At 41.0% G+C, this 11,381-nt stretch overlaps 1 protein-coding gene across 2 annotated transcripts; it reads right to left on the reverse strand.

The window, feature by feature from the left end:
- Nucleotides 1-1,093: 1,093 nt before the first annotated feature.
- LOC148100726 (uncharacterized) lies at nucleotides 1,094-10,133 on the reverse strand. Of its 2 annotated transcripts, none has more exons than XM_087848547.1 (10): nucleotides 9,994-10,133; nucleotides 9,119-9,277; nucleotides 8,907-9,041; nucleotides 7,040-7,136; nucleotides 5,392-5,766; nucleotides 5,036-5,311; nucleotides 2,789-2,879; nucleotides 2,331-2,385; nucleotides 1,922-2,040; nucleotides 1,094-1,192 (listed from the first exon to the last, which is right to left on the reverse strand). In XM_087848547.1, exons 1-10 carry the CDS (start codon nucleotides 10,048-10,050, stop codon nucleotides 1,135-1,137), a joined length of 1,422 nt encoding a protein of 473 aa, XP_087704673.1. In that variant the 5' UTR covers nucleotides 10,051-10,133; the 3' UTR covers nucleotides 1,094-1,134. The 2 variants fall into 2 exon arrangements, with proteins under 2 accessions (XP_087704673.1, XP_087704672.1); XM_087848546.1 differs by having other exon boundaries at nucleotides 7,040-7,139.
- Between the last annotated feature and the right edge of the window lie 1,248 nt (nucleotides 10,134-11,381).

The raw sequence follows: 11,381 nt of genomic DNA on the forward strand, positions 1-11,381 counted from the left end.
CCCAGGACTTCCTGCAGAAATGATTTGACGTCTCTATAATAGTCGGCCTCATCACTGATGGGGACGACAAAGAGTACCAAGAACTGACCCATGGTTTTGTGGACTGGTGCCAGCAGAACTACCTCCAGATCAACACCAGTAACACCACAGAGCTGGTGGTAGACCTCCACAGGCACAAACATCCTCCACTGCCACCACTGAACATCCAAGGTATGGATCTTATCTTATCTTATCTTATCTTATCTTATCTTATCTTATCTTATCTTATCCAGAAGAGTAATGAGGGAAGTGGAAACACCTGGAAACACAGCTGACACAAATGAACACGATGCCACAGGGGAAGCAAAACTAAACACACTGAACATGGAAACACAAGACTGATTGATTGACACTTGGACGTGGGAAACACAGACATGAATCATAAAGCAGACTGGGAAGATTGAATGAAACACAAGGAGAGGAACATGGAAACAGATAAGGGGAACGAAGCACAGATATAACTAAAAATCATGCAGGAGGACAAGACAGACTTTCACAGGAAACAGAAAACAACACATACACAGGGGAGCATGGATGAAATTGTATCTAAACAAAACCTAACTAAGACATACTGATAATAACACACGAACTTACCATTACTCTGATACATCATAAGAAATCAAACATACAAAATAAAGTTGCTGCGTCACAGACTGAGCGCCCTGACAACAGAGCTCGGTACACTCAGTGCTGTACGTGAATGTGATGTTTCATAGTGTGAGAAAACAAACCAGACAGCAAACAAAACCCAGAAGGCAGACACACCCAACAACTGAGCTGTCAGTAGAGACACATCGAGCTTAGACGCTGATCTTGAACAAAGCATGATTCCTCTGCCGGGCCTGCAAGAAGCAGCTGCCAAACCAACACGTACCCCCCAGGCAGGGTGGACATAAAGCTGCATTTATGAATTTATCCAACTGTCTGCACCACAGAGCTTTCAGGAGAGGAATCTGATCATCGCAGCGAGCTGCCTGCTGCTGTATGAAAGTCAGACTGCAGCAGATCATCACAAAGTGCTGCAGGTCAGAGCTTCCTGCAGCTTCTCCTGTGGTCAACGTGGCTCCTTTCAGTTCTGTGGGTGAGAGCGTGACTTCAGCCTCGACTGGCTAGTGAAGAGTAGACAACGGCATTATCGACTTCCTCCACGTGCCTGTGAAAACCAAGAGAAAACTCCACATGAGCGCCATAAAAACATCTGGGGTTAGAGTGAGCGCCCACATCTGGCTCCCAACAGGGCTGAGCCCCCTGCACCACAGTTACACCACTGTAATGTTTTTTGTTAACTTTTATTCTTCTTTTGCAGATTTGTGTCTCTATTTTGTTGTTTAATGCTTTGTTGCTACAATGACAATAAAGATTCTGATTCTAATGATTAGAAAATTCCATATGTGAAAAAATAAAGAGCAAGTAGCTGCAAGCAACAAAGTCCAAGACTAAGAATTAATAGGAAGCCTAAAAACAGTCACCAAGTAAAAGAAGTCCAACAACTTTTACACACCAAAGAGAAAACCCAGAGTCCCAGAATGCATCACAGCATGGCATCAAATCGGCAGTTTTTCAGTGAGTCAACAACTTCATCACATGAGATGTAAGAAGAGCTTATTTTAACTCAGTTATTTATGGTCCTCGTGCTGCTGCAGTTATTAAAATAAATAAATCTTTCAAAATGTCTCAGCTGTTTGTAGCTACTGTTAGCTGTGTTTTATGTTTATAGGGTAAATGAACAAGTAACAAATAATGATGTTTGTAACTTTTATTCATTTTAATTTAGTTCCTCTGATTTTCTTCTTACGTGTCTGTTTCTCACCTGAAAATCTGAAACACTACAAGCATCCAGCAAAGACTTTCCCTCCTCACAGCTGAACAGCTTCTGTCCTACCTGCTCCTCTCATGGCTGTGTTTGAACTGCACCGAGGCATAGCTGACGTCCTCCACAGCTCGGCTGGTTTCCTGTTGGTGACTTTCTTCTTGGATGCTGCTGTAGATGTCATCAGGATGCTGAAAGCAGCCAGAAATACAGACGTGTGTAAAGCCATCACTGTCGAGCTCGATGCCTAACCGTATGAACCAGTATGTTATGATCAACTATTATTATGTTTTTGACCATTAATTGCAAAGAACCATTAAAAGAAAACAACATCAAAAGGGCATCTGGGTTTAGGATCACAGTCACTGACAATCATTTAGATTTCACGTAGACGTAGACGGATCATAATCTCCCCCTCTGTGCTCATTTAAGATGAAATATTCTACGAGAGTCCGAAATTATCTTTGAAATCATAACTCACCTTTGGCTCCGTCTCGCCTCCATCAGCTCTCTGATGCTCTGCTGCTGCCAGCTTCCTGTAACGATATGACTGTCATGTCAACAGGAACCAGAAGATCTATCAAAAATCATGAATGTAGAGAATCAAAGAGAAAGAAAGCGCGATGCTGAGAAAACTGGAGACATCAATTAAAAATGGCTTTTTTAAGACTGTAGCTTCACCGAATAACGTCTGAATCTAAGAGTGTGTGTTTGTGTGTGTGTGTGTGTGTGCGTCTGTGCGTGCGTGGGGGGGGGGGGGGGGGGGGGGGGGCGGCAAGGTGTTTCTGCGCAGTGTACCAGGGGCACGGAGAAAAGTTGTCGTACCATAGGCACCAGGAGTGTGTGTGTGTGTGTGTGTGTCCTTTACGATTCTTTACACATTAAAAACCAAAATGTTAAAAATTTAAATGTAGAAGAAACACAAAGTGTGATTTGTACCTTCTGATGATGAAGATGAAGAGTATGAATGCGATGACAGCCAGCAGGACGCCCGTCGCCACGCCGACTATCAGAGGCAGGTTACCATCAACTGTAAAAAGCAGAAATAATTCATAAGGAAATTTAAAATAAAGAAACAAACTAGACAAAAATCCCCTTTTTCTCCAAAAAACTGTAAACTTTTATTTATTTTTGCATCATTTATGGTTTCGTTGTTTGTGGTTTTCCATATAATTTATCATGAAGACATCTAGAAATCCTCACACACCGGTCTTCTTTCCCTTCATTGGCTTACTGTGGAAATTCAAATGTTTTTAAATATTTTAATTGCATTTAAATCCCTGCAAAGCGCGACTCCTCCCTGCATAACAGACCTGCTGAGACCTTATTCCAGCCTCGTGGCCTCTCTGCGTTTTAACTGTTCAATACTCTGAGTTTAAATCCAGAGGTGACCAGGCTTCCAGCTGTGGCGCCTCTGAAACAGTCTTCATCAGAACGGCTGAATTAGTGGTTTGTTTTAAACAGCAGCTGAAGTCTGTGTAGTCTCCCTTTTAAGCCTACTCTCTTCTTTTCTCACTCTCTCTCTCGCTTTGTCTCCCTCACCCTCTTTGCCTTCTTCTGACTTTTGATCTTTTACAATCTGACAAGTAAAGGGGCGCTTGACTGTGTATGGTGATGGGTACTGCTGATCCAGTATCATCCATGGGTATTGTGAGGAGTACTGTCAAGAGCTCTACAAGGCTGAGTGGTTAGAGAGACCGCCATGAAAATGAGCGGACAAGACCGGCCTCACATGATGAAAAACAGCACTGGTTGTTGGCCGAAATGCATCGAGTGACTCATGTCTATGTTTTCTTGACAATCAACCCTCGTAATGACTTATCTTGAGAGAAATGCATTTGCTTGTTGTCCAAAAAGTCCAAAAAACAGTGTTGGAACAAACCAATGTGGAAGTGCAGCCCCTTGAATGGCCGCTTAAGGCTGGTTCCAATCTCCTGTAATAAAATGCCCAACTTTACAAGAGAAATGAATACTTTGTTAGCATGTTTCTGTGTCTTTCTGCCATACACTATGCTAACACCAGCAACTCTGATCCAATTAAATATTTACCGCTTTACCTGAACATGCTCAACTGTCAACTTTGTCTTCAGGCTGGAAATGAATAAGCTATATGATGTGTCTCTGTCTCTTATCCTCAGACGCTCCCTATATCCAAGTAGTTGAGCCTAAAAACTAATAACTTGTAGTTCTTGCTAACATTATCTTAACTTTGCACTGCACACTTTCATTAAAATATGGTTGCTTGTGGCTTTAAAAACATATTGTGATGAATATACTCTTAAACACTTAAATGGCGGTGACTCTGTTAGGTGGAAGCAAAAAGAAGGTGAGTACAGCTCAGTGGGTGTGACATCTTTAAGCTAAACAAAGAGACTTTTGCTCAACTACCAACAACTGCTGTAGTCATAATTTCAGCATGGTTTTGCACAAGTGGTTGACTTTCACGAGTCGCCTTTTTTTTTTCTTTATAAAAAAAACAAAGTTGTACGTTTGAAGTGACGATTAATTTCGTCCAATTTTTAGCTGAGACTGCACCTAGACCCCATTTATAATTAAATAGTGAATACCATAGAATAATAACTGCTGGATGGTTAAATTTCACTCACCTTTAGTTGGTGATCTGTTAAAAAACTGATGACATACTCTCTCAGCACACTGACTTAAGTCACTGCCAGTCTTTGGTATATTTGGGAAAACCCCTTTACCATATGCTGCCACGTGTACGTGTTACCATGGTTACCGCATTAACCATACTTGCGGGCTAGACTACATATTTGAATAATGATTTTGTAACAGTTCACCATCAGCAGTTTCACATTTGCCATCATGCTATTGCTGAAAAATCTCACAATCCTGCAGTTTCACTGCATTACTTTTATACAGCAGTCTTATGTGACTCATGAGTTTACTAGCTAGGCCAAAACCCTTCCTGACCCTCTCTGACCCTGGAAAGAAAAAAAAAAAGAAAAGAGAAAAAAAAAACAGCAGCTGAAGCTCATTTTTAGAGGCTCGCTTCTCCTTTATCTTTCACACTCTGGCTACTTTACACCGAATATCCATGAACGAATAGAAGTATGCTTGAATCTCTCTGCTCTATAAAGTGCTCTGCTGACTGACATCCTCTGCTGTGCATTAGAGAAACGCCTGCAGTGTATTTACAGTTTGTGTAATATCTGAAAAAGATACCAGGCTGTCGCTCCTCTGCCTCCACCTGCAGGCTGTGCGGCTCAGAGAGAGTCTCCGTGATGCTCTTCAGAGCACAGGTGTAGTTCCCAGAATGCTCTGCAGTCAGAGGGCTGAGACGGAGGGAGGAGCCAGTGTCTGAGAGGGCGTGGCCATCTTTGAACCAGGTGACCTCCAGTTGGTGGAAAGTGCAGACTGAAGCACAGAGCAGTGTGACGGTTTCACCTCTGCTCAACTTTTTATCTTTACTGGAGCTGATTATTCTCATTTTAGTCGAATCTAAAATCAAAGTGTTCATTAGTTTCATTGAACGCTCATTTATGTTTTTTATTATTAATGTCAGGACATTTTTCTCTCACCATCAACTCTGACAGTCACTCCTGTCATGTTAGTAAAATGTCCTTCATAATGATCAGCTTCCATCCTGAAGCGAAAGCTTGCGTGGTCTCTCTGCTGAACATCTCTGATCTGTAAAGTGCAGTTTGTCTTCATGTCTCCCAGATATTGATAACGAGGATCGTTGTTTGCTGAGTTACTGTCATACACAGATGGAGTGGGGCCCTGACAGACTGTATGGTTCTTACACCAGCGCACTCTGACGATCTTTAGAGGAACTTCTCTCCGACCATCACTGAAAGACTTCAGAGGTGTGAAGGTGCAGGGGAGAGTGACAGTGGATCCTCTGACAGCACAGGTAGACGTGAAAGGATAGATCACAGTTTGACCCACAGCACCTGGAAACAGATGGTATAGAAGTAATTATATGTTCACACTATAACTACTGACGCACTAACACATGCTGAAGCCCACCGTAACATCCTGCAAGTGTTCCAATGAACACAACACGTATTAAACATGCAAACCATCATTTCACTCGCTGGGCCCACGTCCTCATTTTAGGTTTGACAGTGTTTGAGTAGGTGAAGGTGATGCTTGGACATGAATTGAGCTGCGGTTTGGGGAAGGCCTCCAAGGATGGAGGGTGGGGCACGTAAACGAGAATGATCAGCTTGCAGAACTGGGGAAACCTCTGTAGATGACAACAGGAAGGGGCGTGTTTAGAGGCGTGGTCCTGCTCCTGAAATTCTGATACATAATCTCCAACGAATAAAGCTCACATGTTCTTTGCATGGTTCACTGTTAAGGTAGTGGGCCACTGATAGTGCCATCTAGTGGTCGCTATGACACTGAAAGGCCTACACGGGGACGTCAGGCCATGTGGTTTATCGAGTATGGAGGGCGCTGAGCTGAGGATGTTCAAACCATGGACTTATTATTGTACACCAACAAAATCGATTATCGACTATCGATTTCCTCACACACCAGCGTTTGTTCTCCCTCACATCTCCGGCCTGACATACGAGCAGATGAGTTGAGGATGTACAGCCTGTAAATGAAATTATACGTCTATCTGTACTTATATCGCAAAATTAAATATTGAAGCAGTTACTCAGCTACTGAAAGCTTTAAACAATCGTGTGTTACGTTAGGATTGTGCCACGAAGAGTTTATGATATTGTGTAATATTGTGTTAAAGTAAACTTTCTTCAACCTCTTTTGACTGAGATTCATTTATAAATATTACTTTAAAAATGTACTTTTGTTACTTACTATTAGTACATATCTCCAATGTGACTGAATGTAAACATTTCTGCAAAGAAGAGTTTTCTGAACTCCTGCAGAGTGAAGTAAGACTCACTGACAGCTGGGTGACACAACACTTATTAGGCTCAGGCAGCAGCTACTTTGTCACATTTGTCCCAGTAAGTTTAAACTGTTTTTTTTTTTCCATTAATAAATAAAATGTTTAAAAAAAAGCAAATATGTTTTATAGCAGTGCAGCCAGCGTCATCATTTCAGCAAAAAGAGAGAAACAGTGAGGTCATAAATTCTTTTACACTAATAAATCTGCTCGGACGCCCTTCTGCTTTCTTCTTTCCTGTTCCTGTGACAGTGTCGTCTTTCTCTGGAGGTTAAAAACGAATGAAAGCATCTCTTCAGTCTCACCTGTCAGGAGGAACATGAAGCTCCACAGAGTCTTTTCAGTGCAAACTGCCATTCTCAGTCCTCTGCTGACGTCCTTCAGTTTAACCTTCTGCTGCTTCTGCTGGAGCGAGAGAGAGAGAGAGAGAGAGAGATGGCTAACAAGCAGTTGTCTGGTGGTGTTTGTGACTGAAAGTGACATTGAGACAAACTTCCTTTTATTTCAGCAACTCTTTTCTCTTTGACTCTGTTTTGTAAAGTTGCTAACTCCCTCTTTTAAAGTAACTTCCTTTCTTACAAAACGCTGTCACTGTTTTTAACGTAATCTCTAAAAACAGTTACAGTGTGAAGAAACTCCCATCGTGCAGCAGTAAGAGGTGTTTTCTTTCCACTGTTGAACCTGTGGTGGAGGTTGGAGAAACATCAGTGACCAGGTTATGTTGGCGTTGCCCCCACTGCTAGAAACACTTTGTCCTAGTTTGTGTGGAAATAAAGATACACTTTAGGACTTAGGTAAAGGTAACAGGTATAAATAGTAGGTGAAGCACACAAACCTCGATAAAGTTGGATCCTTCTGTTAGAGGTGAGATGGGAGTCTGGGGCAAGCCTGTTGTAGCCGTCGCATTGAAATGTAATTATTATGTGATTGCAATGTTCAAAATTTGGTGTTTAATCTGGATTCATGTTGTGTTGTCGCCACCTACTGGTGGACCTGAGTGTGGCGCTTTGTGATGCGCATGCTTTGGCGTGATGCTCAATTAAGAGCAAATGTCACCAGAGACTGAAGGCTCAAGCCAGAAAGAGAAGGCTGGCTTGTGTAAAAGGTGGAAATATAGAAGATATGGACTACAATTGCTCATGAATGTTCAGTAGAAAGGCGCACACGGTATGTTGGTGCATTTACTTTGTGTGTATGCTTTATTTGAGTTGTAATTTTTTGTTCTGCTGATGTAATATCCATGTTTTTCATTGATCATTTCACCAGTTTTTCACGGTGTTTGCTGGTGAAAAGAAGATTAAAATACTGGCTGAACATCAGTTGGAGCATGGCCCTTTATTCTACTTCGAACATGAAAAACCTTCAGGAGCAGTTACACTCAGAAAAATAAAGGTGCCAACTGGAACCAAAAGTGGTTCTTTAGACTGATGCCATAGAAGAACCTTTTTTGGTGCCACAAAGAACCTTTCAAACAATGGTTCTTTGAAGAAACATTTCTTTCAGTGGTTCATTGAAGAACCTTTAAAGGTACCCTAAAGAACCATCAAGAAATGGTTCTTTAGGGCACCTTTAATGGTTTTTCAAAGAACCTTTTTAAAAATGGTTCTTTAAAGAACCATTTTAAATCTTTCAAAATAAAATGTATCATAAATTGAATTTGAGTAGGGTAAAATAAATACGAGCACAGCATAAACATATATTAATGGTTTATTGTCATTTTGTAGTTACCAAAAGACAAAAAGGCATTTTAACCATCAGCACAACATCACTACTAATACATGTCACATATTAGTGTTTTAAACAGTAATAATTAAATATATTTGCTATACTATAAATAAATATATATAAATACTATATCTACAGATAACACAACAATTAATACATGTATTGTTTAATTAATAAAACATCAGAAAGTGATAAGAACACATTAGAAATAGCAATAGCTTCATAACAGACCAATAAATCAACACATTTTCACCAGCAGATGTTTGCATGTTCAGTAAAAACATTTCAACAACAAGTTTGTGATTAAAATGATCAATGAACTTCAGCCTTACGCTATGTAATGTATGTTTCATGTTGTACTCATGGTCCTTTGTTAGTCCAGTTTAGGATGATGTCTCTGACGTATATATCATATCAAATATATGTCATATCAAAACAAGCCCCCACCTGCAGTTGTTTCAGTTTTTCACTGGTGTTTCCTGTCAGCTGGTCAACCTCACTCAGGTGGACATCCATATCAGCCAACCAAACGACAAGCTCCTCCCTTTGTGCTTCAAATCCCTCCCACTCTGAGACAAGGAGCTGAAAGAGAGAGAAAAGAGTCAATTATAAAGAAGAGAGAAAAGTGAAACCCTCCTCAGAAGGTCTGACTCGCATACCTGCAGTTGACCTGTGATGGACTCCAGTTTGGCGTTCACGTCATCCCTCGCCGATGCCAACAGCCGAGTCTGCAGGGTGCCCTGGAAGAGCTGAGTTAATGTTCGACTCCTCCTGGTCAGGCTCTCCAGCTGGATGAGCCGAGGTCTCCCCTCTCGCCTCTGAACACAGAAACACAAATTGCACCTGAAGCAGGAGGTGCAGATTTTTTTGCTATTCTTTTCTAAATCCAGGCTAGATCACGTGGAGGTATTTGGAAAACTTTTTTGGCCAGCGGACGACTGTTGTCTTGCAGAAAGTCAAATCAAACATATGCGATACGCAATCAATTCACAAGAACACATTATAAAAAACAAGTCCAGTTCTTGCCTGATTTCAAGTGAATTCTGCATCAAAACAGGGTGACAGAAGTAAAACGAGTGTTTGCAGCAAATGTGAGCACAAAGCCTCACTTTGTACAAGCCTGCTATTAAAGTTCTCCTCTATGCAGACGACTTTCCTGTTTTCAAGGCACAACTTGGATCTGCTGTACGAATCTTATGGATACACACTAAATGAAACAATAGTGTGCATGACTCCAGATTCTGATCCCTCATCCTAATATGGTTCCAACATAGCAACAGCAATAAAGCAAATGTTGAGGCTTCAAAATACAAAGTCCATAAACCAATGGCTGACATGGGTTTTATCATAAGGGTAATAAATATACAGATTTCAGTCTGTCTTAGAGATTTGATGTTCATTTACCTGCAGATGCACTATACGTGCTCCTCCATGGTTTTTCACAACGTTTTGCACATCACTATTTAATACAGGAAGTAGGTGAACTAAAACAAGTCATCTTTCTTTGTGAGAGGACCATATTAATGAAACAAACCTCAATGACATCATAGGGATCCCTAAATATGCTCCTGCTGCTTCTCTTCCTCCTCATCCTAAGCTTCCTTCTCTTTGTCCTTGACTTCCATCCAATTGTAATTCAATCTAATTGTGTTTCTCCCTCTCCTCTTCCTCATTTTGTTGGAGCTGTGAACACAATTAATGTGAATCTGGATTAATTTGTGCAAACAAGAAAAATCTACCGCTTTTTGGTCAGAGGTGGTCTTGTGATTTAAGCCGGTAGAGTAGATTTATGTGTTGATGCTACCTGCTTCAGCTCTGGCTGCTGAGTGATATTTACACCCTGGCTGGATTACAAACTTTAACCATGTGCTGAACTTTGGCCCAGCGTTGATACCTCTTGTTAGTATAACGACCTCTTCTTAGCTTGTATGTATGATGTATGATGGTGGATAAATGAAATATACAAAGAAAATTTAACTATATTACAAAAGAACATCTATCTTGGAAACATCAAATGACCGGAGCATAACTTGTCAACTAGTCCAAAAATAAGTTATACAGGAACAGTCAAAGACACACCTTCTCATGTTACATTTCTATATAATTAGATTAGACAATAAAGAGTTATCCAATCTAATTATTCATTCAAAACACTTATGCATAGCTGTAGTTTATACAGCTCATACAGAATTCAAAGTACAGGGTCATGTGAGTATTTAATGTACGGCTCAGATCTACAGAATTTCAGTTTCTAGAGCAGACACAGAGCTCACGTCACAACAGGCTTCAGGCGCCATTTTAGTGACTTTAACAATATATTAAATTTTAATTTCGGTCTAGCTGATATTAGGTTATGTACGCAGCACGCAATTGAACCACATATTTTAGAAGCCAAAGGTTCAAATTAGCCGGGAGCACCTTCACTTAATTATAACAGTGGTTTTGTTAGGAAAACAGTTTCTGTATACCGGATACTGAATTGCGCTGACGTCAACGGCTAACGTATCTAGCTAATCGCTACTGTTAGCAAAACATTGACAGCAAGCTACAATGACGAGTAACAAAAACAAAACAGTAATAAGGTTTTAGTGAAAATGTTTTACCTTTTCCAACAGTCCCAGAATCCAGAGCTTCAAAGACCAGCAGGCACTGAAGACTGTTATCCGTTTCGCTGTCACCGTCCGTGAGAAAGAGTTTTTTTTTCCCGAAAGGTCAAGGCCCGCCGCTCGCGCACTCTGTCTGCGCATGCGCATCCCAACGACTGACCCCTGCATCCGCCCCCGGGAGGTTATAGTATGACGTGTTCTGACGTCACTCTCTCTCCCTGTCATTTATTTGGCTCGAAACACATATTAACAAATTGCTCAGTGATGAACAACTACTCAGATCATTTACCTAAGCAGTGCGCTTTGTCAAAACGAA

The sequence above is a fragment of the Neolamprologus brichardi genome, chromosome 11, assembly GCF_056152115.1.
Source record: "Neolamprologus brichardi isolate AB-2024 chromosome 11, ASM5615211v1, whole genome shotgun sequence".
Classification (NCBI taxonomy): Eukaryota; Metazoa; Chordata; class Actinopteri; order Cichliformes; family Cichlidae; genus Neolamprologus; species Neolamprologus brichardi.

What these genes read in the sequence shown, in the direction of transcription:
- LOC148100726 (XM_087848546.1), bottom strand. Translation starts at nt 10,050, where the DNA reads ATGAGGAGGAAGAGAAGCAGCAGGAGCATATTTAGGGATCCCTATGAT. An exon ending in GGCAGAGGAGCGACAGCCTG is followed by an intron (nt 2,880 to 5,035) that starts GTATCTTTTTCA and finishes TGCTTTTTACAG; the next exon opens with TTGATGGTAACCTGCCTCTG. An exon ending in CACAGCCATGAGAGGAGCAG is followed by an intron (nt 1,193 to 1,921) that starts GTAGGACAGAAG and finishes TGGTTTTCACAG; the next exon opens with GCACGTGGAGGAAGTCGATA.